The sequence below is a fragment of the Ambystoma mexicanum genome, chromosome 13 (assembly GCF_040938575.1).
Source record: "Ambystoma mexicanum isolate Mex_15411 chromosome 13, UKY_AmexF1_1, whole genome shotgun sequence".
NCBI lineage: Eukaryota > Metazoa > Chordata > Amphibia > Caudata > Ambystomatidae > Ambystoma > Ambystoma mexicanum.
Genome location: NC_090938.1, coordinates 448174428 through 448192213, shown reverse-complemented (window position 1 = coordinate 448192213; position 17786 = coordinate 448174428). Strand labels below are relative to the sequence as shown.

The 17786-nt window shown below is 49.8% G+C and overlaps 1 protein-coding gene across 2 annotated transcripts in view; it reads left to right on the top strand.

The window, feature by feature from the left end:
• Nucleotides 1-17786, top strand: part of SMARCD2 (SWI/SNF related BAF chromatin remodeling complex subunit D2) — a 1053332-nt gene that overhangs the window by 745220 nt on the left and 290326 nt on the right. The window contains exons 8-9 of one of the 2 annotated variants that reach the window (XM_069634085.1): nt 3176-3337; nt 5863-5960. In XM_069634085.1, coding sequence (XP_069490186.1) covers nt 3176-3337; nt 5863-5960 — 260 coding nt within the window. The remainder of the gene's footprint in view (nt 1-3175; nt 3338-5862; nt 5961-17786) is intronic. The other variant, XM_069634087.1, reaches the window with a different exon arrangement.

Here is a 17786-nt window from a genome sequence, read left to right as displayed (position 1 = left end):
GAGAGGATATCACTCAAGGATGGGTTTTCAGAAGGAGAATAGAGAGAAGTTGAAAAAACAAAAATAAATAATATATGGTTTGGAAATTCGTTCTTGGTAAATCATTATCATTTATCTGATACTGGGAGATCATACAACACATAGAACCTGGTTTCTGATAGTTTCTAGGATAAAGTAAAGTGATTTGGATAGTCCAAAACCTCTAGAGGCTGTATCTAGGATTCAATGATGCATCTGATCACAAAGCAAGCGCCCTAGACTCCTCCCTTTCCGACATGAACTTCACACAACTTGTGACTGGACCCACTCATGTTAAAGGCAGAACGCTAAATTGGATACTTACCCTTAATGCAAACGTGTCCATCGACTACATCTCAGCCATTGACTGGTCTGATCACCACCTCATTTGCTTCACAATTCTCACACAAGGAACAGCATCTAGGGACATAACACCTCTTAACCCCATTGAAATTAGGAATACAAAAAACCTGTCAACTGACACCATCACCCCTGTCCTGCTAGAGGCACTCTCTACACAACCTGCATAGATTCAGATGCTTACTGTCTCACAGATATCTACCATACCTGCCTCATGACCACCATCAACGCACTAGCACCAATCAAAACAAAAGTACCACGGCCAGCTAAACGCTCCAACTTCTGGTTTAACGATAAGCTGGTAGTGCTAAGGTGCAACAAAAGGCCGCTGGAACACATCCACACAAAAACCAGAACTATAGACTCTGCTAAGGCATTCACCATAGCGAACCAAAACTACAAATCCACCTTAATAGAACAAAAAGCTCATGCCTTCAATACACGCATAAATAATGCAGCATCAAACACCAAAGAGCTATTTCCCATATTGAAAGAACTGGAAAGTCCCCTACCCACATCCTCCCCCATAAATACCAGTAAAGCTTGGTGTACCACCATACAGAATGCACTGGCATCTAAAATTGATATGCTCCAAAACAAAATTGTTTTACTGCGCAGCGAAGAACCCCTTACCTTAGCGCTGGGCCTCAAGCCCAGAAACCTAAGTGCAGAATTAAAATTCTCTCAGATCAGCCAAAAGCAAGTCCCTGGCACCATCTCAAAGCCCATACCTGTAAAGGAGACAGCTTCCCAGCCAAACCAGTCAAACTATGCGCTCCCACTCTAGCACCCATCATCACAAAATGTGTCAACGCCTCATTTGCATAAAAGAAGCTTGGGTCACCCCTTTGCTTAAAAAACATCCCTGGACCCGGCGATACCCACAAACTATCCCCAATAACGACCGTCCCCTTTCTGCTCAAAATAATTGATAAAATAGCCCACTCCCAAATTCAAAACTACTTGAAAGCGAACCAACTCCTAGGTGCTAGACAATCAGGCTTTCGGCCTAACCATAGCACTGAAACGGCTCTCCTAGACCTAAAAATCCAAATGGATTTTATAAGGGACACCGGAAACATCAGCATTCTTTTAATATTAGACCTTTCTGCCGCATTCGATCTGGTGGACCACGACAAATTATGTAACACCCTGCTAACCAATTTCAACTTCTCCCGAGAAGCCACACTTTGGGTCAAATCATTTCTATCTGATCACACCTCTAGAGTCAGCATTGGTAAAGAAGCAGCTGACCCTATCCCAGTCCCGATAGGAGTGCCACAAGGTTCTTGCCTACCACCAACTCTATAATGCTTACACCAAGCTACTCTTTGCAGCACTAGATGCCATGGGCGTGATTTATACGAATTTTGCCGCCAACATGCAGATTCTTATCCCAAGTATGGGTAACCATGAGCAAAATGACGAAAAGACGGTGATCCTCATTGTGGGATCACCAGCAAAAATCAAAGCCCTCCACAAAGATTATAATTCCATAACCATCAATGGCACACCAATCCCAAATCTCTACCAAACCAGAACACTAGGGGTCCACCTTGACACTAACCAAACATGTCAATGCTCTCTCCTCAGCTACCTCTAAAACTTCAAAGCTCATTGCACTGAGTCAAAAATTCTTGACCCCTCAAAACAGCATTACTTTAGCCAGGGCTCTCATCCTGTCCAAGTTAGACTATTGCAACATATTATTGCTAGGCGCATCCAAAGCTAACATCACAAAACTCCAACTCCTACAAAATAAAGCATTGCGAGCAGCACTGGGAAGAACAAAAATCCGACCATATCTCTTAGATCAGAAGGGAGGCCCATTGGCTCCCTATCAAAGCCAGAATCTCCTTCAAAACACTCTGCATCACACACAAATGCTGCAACAACACAGCTCCCACCTACCTGAACAATGCCATTGCCTATAAAAAAGAGCATCAGAGTCCTCAGATCTAGAAACAATTCACTTCTCTGCGTTCCCCGCTACCAAACATTCAGGGCAGGGGCTAATAGCTTTGCGGTTTTAGCCCCGAAATTATGGAATACCCTTCCCCCTCAGAGGCGAATCCTCTCACCAGATATTTAAGAAAATGTTAAAAACCTGGCTTTTCAACCAACATGAATGAACCATCTCGCCCTCTATCATGTGATCCACTATTGCAACCGAATTCTGCTCAGAATTATAATTTTTCTCATGTATAATTACAATTTCTTATATTAATTGTGTCTTGTAACCAGAAACATAAGCATTTTGTAACACTTGTATTGTAACCTGATAAGCAAGCATTCTGTAACCTAAACCGTGATACCTCCGGTTCTGGGCGTATAACAAATAACAAAAATAAAAATTAAAATAAATAAATATGAGGTAAGAGCACTTCCTCGCCTGCTATCATCATCAGAAGTGAAATAGCTGGAAAAATAAATGTCCAGGTCATTGTTCAACCCTTGTGTTTCCACACGTTTCCCTCATATTTCTTCTGTGGTTTGCTGTTCTTTGCACAAAGTATTTGTGCCCGTAATGCTGCTAGTGAAATAGGAAGCCCAGTGATAAGGGCAGTCTAGAAGTAATAGTACAAATAGATTTTGGATGTGACACAAATCATTTGTGTTCATGCAAGATTAACTGAATGTGTAATAATTGTTGCACTAACATTACAGACTAGTCAACTTGTTTGTATCTTGAAGTCTAATGCGTCTGCATCTGTTTATGCTACCTACTGATACCCATCTTCTGCAGCATGACTTTGAAATACTGGCAATTCATCTTTCTATAAATGTTTTTCCCCAGCCTCCCCAATACAAACTGGACCCCCGACTGGCTCGGCTGCTGGGAGTCCATACCCAGACCCGTGCCAGCATCATGCAGGCCCTATGGCTTTATATCAAAAATAACAAATTGCAGGACAGCCACGAGAAGGAGTTCATCAACTGCAACCGCTATTTCAAACAGGTGAAGGATATTGATTGATTGATTTATTTATTTATAGAGCGCTTTACACCAAGGCGCTGTAAATCATCTCATCTGACGTAGCAATATCTTGTGTATGTATACAACTCACATTTGTTCCATGCGTTAGGTGGAAGACGGCCTCTAACAGCCTCAGGAGAGTCGGAAGTAACTGAGCAAAATGACTAAATATTTCCCTCAATCGCGCTTTCAGTCCAACGCTGTACATATTGGCGCTGTACGATTGAAGAAAGAATGCCTTTTTGTTGTGCCGGTGCTTGAGTGCCCTTGTGCTGTGTTAGTGCATGCCATAACGCATACATACTCTAATGGATGCGACCTCTAGACAATTTCACGGATTGTACGTGGGTTTGCTGCAGGTGTATTCCTTCTAATTGAATGGCAGAGGGTTTACAATGATGCCCAACAATTGTGCCCAACATTGCTGGTTTCACCACGTGCATGCTCTGAGCATTGCACATGGCAGAGATGATTGACAAGTTACAACACGCACACAGTACCAAACAAGCATTGGAAATGCGAACAGTTTTGGCTTTTGTGTAGACATGGGAAACGTATTAGCCAGGCATTGCTGTAATGGTACTGATGGGAAATTAATCATAGCAGCTGTAAAATGGTGCACACACCTGGGCAGGTGATAGCAGTGCCTGGCAAATGCCTTTCTAATACATATACACAAAACAAAACTGTTGACTTTGTCAATGCTTGTTTTTAACAGAAGAAGAGTTTTTTCTCCTGGATATCTTGCTTGGATCTGCTGTAATGATTAGTTCAAACACTCTTGTAGATACGAAACAATTCGTTTTTTATTGGTGATTTTCTTGGGTGGCTTTTGTTAGTACAATTGTTGGTGTTTCCGAAACACTGTTAGGACTTATGTACCTATTCGGTCAGCCGACAAGTGTTTCGACCCTGGGGGTCTTTCTCAAGTCCCAATGGTTTCAGACTACTGTGTGGGTAGTCCAATGGTGGTTTTAGGCAGTGTCCTTCTGTGCCCATAACATAGTGTGAAATTGCTGTGAGCCCTCATTGGGGTCCTGGTTCTGTTGTTTGAAGGCTGTCCTTTTTGGTAGTCTTGGCTCCTGTTGGGCCCTGGAGTCAGTGGAGAGCGTCCTGGGTGCTCTATGTGGCTCCTGTTGTCACACACGGTGGCGTAATTAACAACAAGGTCCCTTAGCGCCATGGATTTTAACACCTGCTAAAAGCAGGTGTTAAATCCTCCATGGCGCTAAGGGACCTCGGAATCAGGCGGTAAGGGTCGGCGCTGTTTACGCCGCCGTAAACCCCTTACCGCCTGGGTCCTAAAGAGGCCCATGGCGCTAAGGGACCTTGTTGTTAATTACGCCACCGTAATTTACGGTGGCGTAATTAACGCCTTCCCCACTCCCATTATGCCCTATGGGGCAAAAATGAGAATGGGGAAGGGTAAATGGGGATTGGGGACTTACCGCCCCGCCAACCTCGGAATGGGGCGGTAAGTCCGCCAACCACCATGGCGTAAACGCAGTTTACGCCATGGTGGTAAAGGTACGACCCAGGCGGTAACTTACCGCCTGGGTCGTAATGAGGCCCAGTATGTTCTATACTTCTTTGTGGATCTCTGTTAGATGGCAGTTTCTACGTGTTGTTCACTGTACTTTCACACCAGTCCTAGATCTTGAAAGTCTGCCTTACTCCTCAGCATACGCTATCTTGAAAGTGTTTTTTAGACCAAGCAAGAAAAGTCCTTGCTCAACAACTACGTTGGCCTCTCAGAACCCTCCCTGAGGACTGGTTCTGAAATTCCCTTCTAACAGCTGATGCGGCATTGGTGATGACTTTGGTTTAAAAAGAAAGTGATACCTTGCATTGCACTTTAGGATGATGCCCACATATGTATGTGTGTAAAAAAGGTAACTCACTTTGGAAGTATTCAGTCTAATTAATACTAACTCAGGAGGCCATCCACAGATGATTTATTCATAATTAAAAAAGGATAAACAAAATGCAAAGCATTCACGAAAAAGATTGCAAGAAACTAAGGCCGGAGTGAAGGCATGGGGAAAAACAGACAATACAAGGAAACTGTTGATCTTGCAGAGGCACATTTTAGAGACAAGCATGAAAGATGCATATCGAGAAATATGAGAAGTGTTAAATAATGTAACCACAATAATAAATCACAGGCAACAATGTTGAATGTTCTTTGTCAAATTGCTTAAACATCACTGGTTAATGGCAATTTACAAATGCAAAGAGCAAGTGTATGGTTCTTTTTAACTTTCCACTTTTCATTAGCAAATAACACAACCCAAAATTAGATACTTCTTTAGATTGATTGTTTTTACTGATGACACCAGTAGCAAATCAGCCACTTGCATGTTTGCTGTCTTGAATTGTTTCTATATTTACATAGTTTACGAAGTCATTTTTACAGATATTCTGAAGTCCTGTTATTTTTATATGAGCACAAAGGGTGACTTGGACAATTAATTGAAAATATCCAAAATTTTTTCCCATGACTTCAGATCTTCAACTGCATACGAATGCGATTCTCTGAGATTCCAGTAAAGCTGGCCAGCCTGTTGCAGCATCCTGACCCTATTATCATCAACCACACAATCAGGTACAGGAACATTGGGATACAAAATGAGAGTTTTCCTGGCCTGTAAAGTTGCTTTGTTCTTGAAATAGAATACTGTTGTTTTGAATTCTCTCTGGTGTTCGTAGGGGCTTCGGTACAATTGTACGCATGCAGGATGCATCAACACAAAATTTCATATTTCATTTGAAGCATTTAGTACTCATTAACTCAACGAAACAAAAGGGCTCCAGGGCACCTTTTGTGAGCTACTGGGAATGCGGATTGGGGAAAACGATCATGTCTGATTTCTTTTGCTTGTGAAATATTGTAATACTCACCAGGCCCTCCACTAACCTCTCTGCCCTAACCTGTTCGACCTCTACAAACAAACACACTACACTCATACAAATTAAGGCACTTGCACGCAATAATTGAATTACTCCTATGTCCCGTCCCCTTTCCTCCATACTTTTGGGACATTCCGTCCTGCGGGACGGGACCGGAGCACTTTTGTAAAAAATCACCAAATTGAAAATGTGTCCTTCTTCTCTTTTTATGCGGAGTACCGCACGCGGCCGTAACCCCGCCCTCCTTAGCTCCGCCCCGTGCATCGCCCTTCAGTCCTTTTCTCCGCGTGGTCAGGGCTGGATGCACTACCATCAACGGGAAGACCTTTTTCTTTCTCGTGGTCCTTATCTCCTGCTCCGGATCTGCGGTTGCGTAGTTCTCTGTCTATGCCAGAGCGTCTAAGATTTGCCACTTGTTCTTCTTGCGAGCGTCGCTTCGCTAGGGTGGATCCCCATTCTCTCTGCTTAGAGTGTCTGGTACCGGATCACTGTTGGGACTCGTGTTTCTTCTGCGACTCCCTTTCGGTCCGGGCACTTCAACGTCGTCTTTGTAGGTGGGAGGAAATCTTCCAGAAGGTTCCTCCATCGCATTTCCAACTCTTCATTGACGGAAAGAAGAGACACCCGGTAAGTTCTTTACTTTTCAGGGCACCCCGGCCGGGGGACGCCTTCCCGGGGTCCTCCAGGTCCGGGTGGGGCTTCAAAAGCTCTGCTACCGGGGTTATCCCTGAGGTGCCTCGCAGGCCTAATAGGCGTACTGGGTTTTTCTCCGAGGGTTTCCACGAGGGGCCTGCCTATACCGCATCATGATCCGAGGTTCACCGATCAGGTGCTAATAGCCAGCATAGTCGTGCTGAGGCGTTGGGTAGCAGAGTTCACTCCAAGGTCTCCTTGTCTGGAGCTTCCCACACAGACACCGGGGTGCGCCCTGAGGCCTCTGTTAAGGCTTTCTGTACCGAACCACGGTTCAAAGCCCCTTTCGAGGGAGCTATTAAGACTGGACTCTGTTCCGAGGTTCCTCTTAACGAGGCTAAGGTCTGTACCAACAGAACTGAGAGGCCTGTAAAGGTCTTGGCTGTGAGTTGGATTCCTCAACTTTCCTGTGCTCGCGTAGGTACCGGTTCTGTTGAGTGGGCACAGGGAGAGGTCTTCTACTGTAACTCCTCTGTTACCGGCATTGCCAAGGTTCCTACTTTGGAGGCTAATTCAAGGGACAGGCTGTCCAGTAAACATCCAAGGCCCCATAGTACCGGCTCTGCCGAAGATCCTTGTGTCAAGGCTAAAATTTCTGTCAAGTCCCCTGAGCAATCTATGGAGTCAACTGCCTCATCTCATGTAACGCAGTTCTCCTCAGATGTTCACAAAACGGCGGGCCTTCCCGCTTGGAGTATCGCGGCCATTTTGGATTCTTCCCTCACACTCACGCTATTGACGGTGGGTGCTGGGAACCTTATTTACGGTGGACAACCTTTTCCACGTGACAGAGTGAATCCGTTCCGCCCTTCCTATGACTGGCGTGCTCGGATGCCATTACCACATTCCGTCTTGCTTCCTCCTACATCTGCCCCATTGGTCTATGTAGATCCGGTTGGTGGCGGGCCCTCTTTGCAGCCCTCCACACTGCGTTTGTGGGATTATGCTCCTCATGAGAAGCCTCTGCCCACTCCAGCGCCTAAAGTCTCGGCAGAGGATGCCTTTTTTGGGAAATGTCATAGTCTAATGAACTCTGATCCCAGTACTTTAAGGGCCTTTTTAGAGAAATCTGCCCTCAGACTCTGTTGCCTGCCTCGACAGTTCCTGTCACAGCACCTGTCGCCCCGGCAGCAGCACCTCCTCTGCCTCCGGGCCCTCCTCCAGCTCTTCCGCCTCTGCCTCCCTTGTCACCGGTGGACAAGGCTCCGGCAGAGCGTGTTGTCAATCTGAAGCTGGTCGCGTCACAGTCGGGAGACCTGGATGTTCTAGACAACCCTTTGGCAGATCAGGACAGTGAGGACCAGCCCCGCTCTGTACAAGCTTTTCGGACCAGGTACAGGACATGATGTCACTCCTTGACATACCAGTGCCTAAGGCACCCGCTCCGCAGGAAGGGGTGCTTTCGGGTGCGCTAACCTTGTCTCCACAGGAGCGTACCAGCCTGTTCATTCATAGGGACAACCTGGCCGAGGCCTGCAAGGTCTGGGAAAACCCCCACACCGGGTTGCACATTAATAAAAGGATTGATGCCCGTTACAGGCTTCATACCTCTGAGGAAGTAGCCTTGGCGTCATGTGCGCTCCCGTCCTCGACGGAGGTAGCGGCCGCCACTCTGTAATCCAAGCCAGCCTCTGCGTCTTCCGCAGCTGGGGCTCAAGTTCTGTCCAAGGAGGACAAATTGCTCAATTCCTTGGGCAAGAAGATTTTTGCCAATTTGGCGTTGCAATTGCGTCAGGCCAACGCAGAGCTCATCCTGGCGGCGGCGAATATGAAACTGTGAAGAGATTTGGCTGACTTCCAGGAGTTCATTCCTGTTGGCAGGCTAGAAGACTTTAAAGGCGGCATGTCAGATGCGAGGGTGTTGGTGCAGGATATGCTAGAAACCGCTGCGCACCATGTTGACACTTCGGCTCGTGGCCTCATGATTGGGGTGGACACCTCTCGTCAGGCGTGGCTTCATGCAATGAAATTTGGAGGTCCATGATAAAGTTCTAGTCCGGCCTTTTGATGGCAAAGAGTTATTTCATTCTTCAACGGATGATGAGCTCACCAAGACTAAGGCGAGCACGCAAACTGCTAAGTCTCTGTCGCTGCTCGTGAAGGCCCCAGTCAAAGGTCAGAGATCTGGGTCACTATCTCCATCCTCTTAAGGCTTTAGAGGGTTCCACGATCGCGCAGGACTGATCCTCCGCCGGGTAACTCCTGCCGGAGGCAGCAACGTGGCCGGTTTTTCTCTCGATCGTCAGCCTCCACTTCAGGGACAGGTAGTCTCTGTGCCGAAAAGTCTGCAAAATGATATCTTTTGGCGCTAGCACGAGGCTCCGGTGGGAGGGTGAATCTCATCTCATCTGGAGGCCTGGCAAACCATCACCGACGACCGGTGGGTTTTGCCCAGCACTCAGGCGGACTTCCGCTTGTTCCTCCCCCTACCCCACCCTTCAATCCTCCCTTTCAGCAGTCGGGGACGCCCTCCCTCAGAGCCGTGGTCCAGAAGCAGCTAGATCTCAGGGCGGTGGAACCGTTCCCCTAAGGGAACGAGGGGAGGGATTCTACTCTCAAATGTTTACGGTGCCAAACCCAACTAGGCTAGCCTGTGCACCATTCTAGACCTTTCCGAGTTCAACCTTTCTCTTCCCCAAGGGAAATTCAAGATGATTACGCCTTGCCAAATAAAGTCCTCTCTTCAGAAGGGCGACTGGCTCAGCGTTGTCGACCTTCAGGATGCTTTTTTTGAACAGTTTTTATTATTTTTTTAAACAAACAACACTCCAAACATTACAACCATTTAGGACGTTCTAATCATTGTAAAACATTACATCATATAATGCTCTCCTCCGTCCTCCTCCCCCTCCCCAATAACTTGACCCGTCTTATCCGTGCCATCCACCTGAGCATCTTCAGGAGTCTCAATTATTGTCAAATCATCCCAGTCTTCAGTTTCGTGTATGACCTGATGGGGGTTTGCCATCGAGGTCACCAATTGTCTCCAGGCTATCAGGGGACCCACCTCTTCCTCCCCCCCCTCTAGTGACTGCTTCATAACAGGCCACAGTTTCTGCTTCAGCCCATTTCAGGAGGTCTGCCCACCACATCTCCACTCTAGGCCGGTAGGCCGTTTTCCAGCACATTGCAATTCTACGCTTGGCCAAGATATAAGCCAAGTCTTTCATCTTGTTAATATGCTTTAGATTACGTGGTCTAGGGAAGTTCCCAAGCATACATGCCCAGGCCGACCCCACGTCAAGCACCACCCCACAGCTGGCCAATCTTGTCTTCAGTTCTACCCAGAATCTATTCACCTCCGGGCAAGCCCAGAACATATGCAACAGCCCAGCCTCCTCCTCCCCGCATCTGGGGCATTTCTGTATAGCCGAGCCGCCAAACCTGGCTATCCTGCCGGGGGTCAAATAAGCTCTGTGGGTGACATATAGCTGGATCTGCTGGAGTCTCGCATTCCGTGACAACTTCTTATGGTACCTTTGGGCTCTATCCCATTGTCCATCCGTCATGGGTTCCCCACCTCCTCCTCCCATTCAAGCCTCAGTTGGAGCAGCTCCTTCCCCGCCTTCGTATTCAGGAGCTCATATATCCTGAGATATTTCATGCCCGCCCTCCAAGACATCGTACATCATTTCTATGGTGGCATAAGGTTCTTCCGCCAATACTGTTTCAGGCCATCTTACTCCTACCTCCCGTCCCTTTTCCTCCATACTTATAGAAATCTCTCCGTCCTGTGGGACGGGACCGGAGCACTTTGTAAAAAGCATCAACATTTTTTTCAAAAATGTGTCCCTCCTCTCTTTCCTGCGCAGGGCCCGGCACGCGGCCGTAACCCTGCACACCTTGGCTCCGTCTGCGCATCCGCCCCTTTACTTTTCAGAGCACCCCGGCCGGGGGATACCTTTCTGGGTTCCTCTCGGGCCGGGAGGGGCGTTGATCGCTCTGTTACCGGGGTTCGCCCTGAGGTGTCTGTCGGGCCTAATAATTCTACCCAAGTTTTCTCCGAGGGTCTCCGTAAGGGGCCTGTGTTCACCGGAGTACGCTCCGAGGCCCCTCCTGTGGGGGCTGTTTGTAGACCCAGTTCTACTGAATCGTGGGGTACCGGAGCTTGCTCTGAGGCCGCTCTTTCGGCTTCCCTCAAAAACAAAACACTGGGGTGTGCCCCGAGGTCTTGGCTGGGCTTGAGGTTACCGAACGGATGTTCGAGGCCCGTGCCGATAAGGCTTCTACCGGGCCTAGGTCCGAGGTCCCTCGTACAGAGGCTAAGGCTACCAACAGTTCTGAGGGGCCGGGCAAGGCCCTGTCGGTGAAAGCGGATGCTCACTGTTCCCGCTCTTGTGGTGACACCAGATCTGTTGAGGGGGCAAAGAAGAAAGTCTCTTCTTTTACCGGCAGTGCCGAGGCCCTTCCTTCGAAGGCTCAGTTGGCGGTTGGTATGTCGCAGAAACATTCCAGGCCTCATAGTACCGGCTCTGCCAAGGTTCCTTACGTTAAGGCTAAAATTAAGACCCCTGACCCATCGACGGGGACCCCTGCCTCTCTTCCTCACGTGCCGCAGTTCCCCTCAGATGAGGACAAAATGGCAGCCGTTCCCACCACGACCACGGCGGCCATTTTAGGTACTACCCCTACAACTACGCCATCGGCCCCTGGTGTAGGGTTCGGTCCTTTGGGTGAACCTAAGGTCCCTTGTGTGCATCCTTACCGGCCGTTTATGATTGGAACGCCTGGATGCCTCTTCCGCACAATGTTTCGTTGCCCGCGTGGGCGGCTCCCTTGATTTATGTGGATACGTCGGTGGAGGGGCCGGTGTGGCACCCTTCCCCGTTACGTCCCTGGATTTGTCCACCTCATGAGAGGCCTCCTCAGGTTCCAAAACAATCTCCTGAGGACGCCTTTTTCGGTAAATTTCAAGTGCTTATGCGCACCGACCCCATGAGGGAATATTTCAAAGGGCTTTTCAAGGAGATATGTCCACCTGCACCTGCGGCTCCACCCGTTCCGCCGGTGGTGCCGCTGGCGCCTCCCTTGCCCGTGGTGTCTCCCCATGCGCTTCCGCCTTTGCCGCCATTGTCTCCAGTGGACAAGGCAGTGCCTGACACAGCTCAGCAGGATCCTGACCTGTCAGATGACCCTCAAGGCGATCAGGACAACGAGGACCTTCCCCGCTCTATCAGAGCTTTTCATGACCGGGTACTGGACATGATGAGTTTCTTAGATGTTCCGGTGCCGGAGGCACCCGCTCCTCAGGAGGACATGCTTTATGGGGCGTTCACCTTGTCTCCTTTGGAGCGTACCGACCTGTTCTTGCAGAAGGACGTTCTAGCCGAGGTCCAAAGAGTTTGGGAAAAGCCACACTCGGGACTTTTTGTCAATAAAAAGATTGACGCGAGGTACGGGCTGCATTCTTCGGAAGAAGTGGCCTTGTCGTCTTGTCCGCCTCCCTCCTCCACAGTGGTGGCTGCAGCTACGTTGCAATCCAGGCCTGCAGCATCCTCCTCCACGATGGCTACTCAGGTCTTGGGAAAGGAGGACAAGCTCCTGGACTCCCTAGGGAGGAAAATGTTTGCCAATTCGGCCTTACAGCTCAGGCAGGCCAATGCAGAATTGATTTTGGTGGGAGCTAACATGCGGATGTGGAGAGGTCTGTCGGAGATTGAGGAGCACATTCTGGTCGAGAAGTTGGAAGATTTCAGAGGGGGCCTTTCCGATGCCAGGGTCTTGTCCCAGGATCTCCTGGAGGCTTCGGCTCATCACGTAGAAACCTCGGCTCGGGGCCTGATGCTTGGGGTTGATTTCTCGCGGCAAGCGTGGCTGCATGCCACTAAGTTTTCGAAGGAAGTCCAAGCCAAGGTTCTGGACCTTCCATTCGATGGTAAGGAGCTTTTTCACTCTTCTACTGATGTAGAGCTCACCAAAACCAAAGATAGCACTCAGGCGGCTAAATCATTGTCTGTTCTGGTTAAAGCTCCTTTCAAGTTCCAAAGACCGTTGTCGCAAAGTAGACCTTCCTCTGGTTTTAGGGGCTTCCTCGACCACAAATCTCGCAGAGTGGATACTCCTGCAGGGAATAACCGCCGTAGACAACAGCGTATGCGGTTTTTCTCCCGCTCCTCAGCCTCCTCATCAGCTTCAGGTGGCACCGCCACCGATAAGCCTGCCAAATGAGGGTTTTCCGCGCTCGCACGAGACCCCGGTGGGAGGACGCATTGCATCTCATTGAGAGGCGTGGCAGACCATCACAGAAGACAGATGGGTCTTGTCAGTCGCTCGAGCGGGCTTCTGCTTACCTTTACCCCCTACCCCACCCCTCAACCCTCCTTTTCAGCTGTCGGGCTCATCCTCCCTCAAGGCCGAGGTTCAGAAAGTTCTGCACCTCAGAGCTGTGGAACCCGTTCCCCTTGGGGAGCGAGGGGATGGTTTTTACTCCCGGCTGTTTACGGTGCCCAAACCCAACCAGGCTGGCCTGTACACCATCCTAGACCTTTCCCAGTTCAATCTTTTCCTACCCCAAGAGAAATTCCAGATGATCACGCCCGGCCAGATTCGCTCCTCTTTGCAGATGGGCGATTGGCTCAGCGGGGTGGATCTTCAGGATGCGTACATGCATATCCTGATTTGGAATCCACACAGGAGATACCTCCGCTTCTCTTTGGGAGAGGATCACTTCCAGTTTCGGGTGCTTCCTTTTGGCCTCAGCTCGGCACCGCGTGTCTTCACGAAGATGATGTTGGTGATTGCGGCCTATCTTCGTCTCCAGCGTATCCATGTGTATCCCTATTTGGACGACTGGCTCCTACGCACCCTTGTCCGTTGGCAGCAGCGGGCAACCTCCAGTCTCTCATTCAGCTCCTGTTCCATCTTGGGCTGTCGGTGAACTGGCGGAAAACCTCCATGACGGTCTCACAGGACCTGACTTTCCTGGGTTTTCGTTGGAACACGATCGACTGCCGAGTGAATCTGACCAGGGACAGAATGGCGGATCTGTTGGCCACGTGTCAGATGTTTGCGCAGTCGGAGAGCATGTCGGCCTGGTGGTTCCAGAGGCTTCTGGGCCTCATGGCTTCGTGTGTACTGGCTCTTCCTCTTGCTCGTCTCAAAATGAGACGGACCCAGATGGCTCTTCGGAGTTCCTGGCGTCAGGCTGTGGACCAAGCGGATAATGATTCCGGATTCCATGAGAGTGGACCTGGACTGGTGGTCATCTCTCAGCAACCTGTCAGTGGGCGCGGGATTTCAGGACCCAGCCCCCATGGTGTCGATCACGACGGACTCCTCCCTTTTGGGGTGGGGTGCGACGTTAGATCTTCTTCAGGTCTCGGACCTCTGGTCGCCTCAGGACAAGCTCCTGCACATAAATCATTTGGAGCTTCTGGCGATCTTTCTGGCGCTCAAGGCGTTCAGACCGCTCATTGTCAACAAGGTGGTCCGCATAAGAACGGACAATGTGGTATCAATGTATTACATAAACAAGCAAGGGGGAACGAAGTCTCCCCCTCTCGTAGACCTGTCCATCTAGTTTTGGGAGTGGGCCGTGCTTCATGGGGTCTGGCTGCTTGCAGTGCACATCTCGGGTCAGCTGAATGTCACTGCTGATGCCCTCAGCCGGCGGACAGTGGTCAGCTACGTGTGGGAGATGAAGGCAGAGATCCTCTCATGGATTTGCTCGCGTTGGGGCACACCGGAGGTGGACCTCTTCGCCACAGCGGTAAACAAGAAGCTTCCTCAGTACGCCTCCAGAGGGGGGCTGGGAGCCTCCTCTCTTGGGGACGCTCTCGAGATTGCATGGCACAACATGAGAGCTTACGCCTTCCCGCCTCTCCCCCTAGTTCATCGAGCAATTTGGAAGTTGAAGAGCTCTGTCAACTGTTCTCTTCTACTGATAGCTCTGTGGTGGCAGGCCAGGTTTTGGTTTTCAGAACTTTAACACCTGTCGGTGTGTCCGCCGATCAGGTTACAAGTAACTCCCGATCTTCTTCACCAAGGGGAACAACAGATGTGGTACCCCCCCCACCCCGCACAATCGCTCAACTTGGCGGCATGGTGCCTGAGTTCAAGTCTCTAGAGCGTTTGGGCTTGTCTGCGGATAACATGCGCATTATACAGGCAGCCAGGAAACCCTCGACCAGATCCCAATACAAGAGTAAATGGCTCAGGTTCTGTCATTGGTGTTTGGAGAAAGAATTGGACCCGAGGGTGGCAACGATTGACACGGTGCTGTCCTTCGTATCCTCCCTAGCAGAGTCAGGGGTTCATGTTCTGTCTTTCAGGACTTAATCTCTCAGCGGTTTCCGCTTACCTCTCTACAGACCGGTGTTCTTTTTCTCTAACTAACTCGGTGGTGAAGAGACATTTTGCTGGCTTGACACGCATCTACCCTCCGGTTCGTAGTCCGCACCTGCCTTGGGACCTAAATGTAGTCCTGACGGCGCTGTGCCATAAACCCTTTGAGCCAATGGCTACGGTTGACCTCAAGTACGTGTCCTGGAAAGTTTCCTTTCTGGTCGCCGTTACGTCAGCGAGGAGAGTGAGTGAGCTCCAGGCATTGTCGGTGGAGCATCCTTTCTTGGTCTTTCACAAGGACAAGGTGGTCCTTCGGACAAACCCAGCTTTCCTACCAAAGGTAGTGACCAATTTCCATCTGAATCAGTCGATTTCCCTTCCGGTCTTACTTCCGAACCCTGCCTCGGAGGCGGAAAGGGTTCTACGCTGCCTGGATGTCCGAAGAGCTCTTAAGTTCTAACTGGACAGGACTTCCGAGCTTCGGAGTTCTTCCAACTTTTTGTGACCTTCGGTAACCCTCAGGGCAGGCCGGCGTCTAAGGCATCTATTTCCAGATGGATTGCCGCCTGTATCACAGAGTCTTTCACCGTCCAAAAGCTGAAACCTCCTAAAGGTATCCATGCACACCTGGTGCGGGGCAAGGCAGCCGCGGTTGCTTTTCAGAAGTATATTCCCTGGGAGTCCATCGCTAAAGCGGCTACTTGGGCCTCCCCATCTGCTTTCTGTAAGCATTACTGCCTCGATATGAGCTCTAGAGCTGACGCTCAGTTTGGCCAGGCTGTGCTGAAGAACCTGTTTCAGTAAGAGGTATTTCCATCCACCCATAGTTCCTGTAAGGAGTGCTTGGGAATCTCCCATAAGTATGGAGGAAAGGGTACGGGACGTAGGAGTATTACCACGTTACTCACCGTAGTGACCATATTATTCCTAGTGCATAGTCTCCTTTCCTCCATATGCCCGCCCGCCGTCCCCTCTAATAAGGTTCCTCTGTTATTGCTAATGGGTCTTTGACCCTGTGATAGAAAAGGACTGATGGGCGATGCGCGGGGTGGATCCAAGGTATGCAGGGTTACGGCCGCGTGCCGGGCCCCGCGCAGGAAAGAGAGGAGGGAAATTGGATGCTTTTTACAAAGTGCTCCGGTCCCGTCCCACAGGTATGGAGGAAAGGGGACTATGGACTAGGAGTAAGGTGGTCACTACGGTGAGTAACAATTCCCGCACCCGTTTCATAATCCGGGAATAAGTGATATATTGGCCTTTATGCACCCCTGTCTCCTCCATTGACCTCTGGAATTCCAATGCCTCCCCCTCCTGCCATATGTCTCCCAGGGTGGCCAGGCCCACCGGTTCCCAGTATCTGCGGACCCCTTTAATCAGTTGGGAGTCTCCCCCACATAACGCCACCAACGGGACCTGCTGAGAGAGCGGGTCCGTGTTACCCACAATCCTCCATGCCCTGCGCCAGACCTCCCAGCCCAGCACCAACAGTCTCCCCATCCCCGCCACCTTCGTTTTGTGCAGCGACACTGTCTCTTTTGGGAAGTATGGGGCAGGATCACCTTGCAAAAGCCTGGCTTCCGCAGATTCCTCTTCGGACAACCACCTAGCTACATATAGTAGCTGTCCCGCCAAGTAATACAATTCGAAATTCGGCAGATTCATGCCCCCTTATCACACGGGCTTTGTAGTTTCCAAAGGGCCACCCTCCTGGAATTGTGCCATATGAACCCCCTGCACAGGCTACGAAGTCTGACAAAGAAACGTTTGGGGATCAAGTACAGGACATTTACAAAAAAGTGTAGCAGTCTGGGCAAAACCACCATCTTGAACAGTGCTGCTCTTCCCATCATGGCAAGGGGCAATCTGGACCAAAACACCATGCTATTTTTAATACCTTCGACAGCTTTCTCCGTGTTGTGTTTGTGCTCTACCTCTATCTTGTGGTATATGTTTATGCATAGATATCGAAACCTCTCGGTCTGCCAGGGTATCTGCAGAATGGGAAATTTTTCTAGTAGAATACTTTTGTATGTCCCCAAAGGGAATACGCTGGACTTCCCGAAGTTTACCGATTTGCCAGAAAGGGCGGCATAGCGATCCATCACCTCCAGCACATACTGCAGATTAGCTTCCGGGAAGCGCAGATAGAGGAACATGTCATCTGCATACAGTGATATCAAGTGTGTGTTTCCTGTCGTACGAATCCCTACCTCTCCGTATTGCTGCCTAAGGCAAATTGCCAATGGCTCCAGCGCTAGAATATATAGCATGGCCGACCAGGGAGATCCCTGTCTAGTCCCCCTACTGAGTCGCCACTTGTCTGAGATTAGAGTGCCTGTTTTGACCCTTGCAATCAGGGAGCTATATAACATCTTGATCCATCTAATGTACCCCAGCTCTATCCCGAACCCCCTCAGGGTCGCCATCAGCCAAGGCCACCTCACTGAGTCGAAGGCCTTGACCGCATCCAGCGACACGATGGCCAGCTCGCCCGGGTCTTTCTCAGTTTGGTCAATAATATGGTGTAGCCTCCTATGGTTGTCTG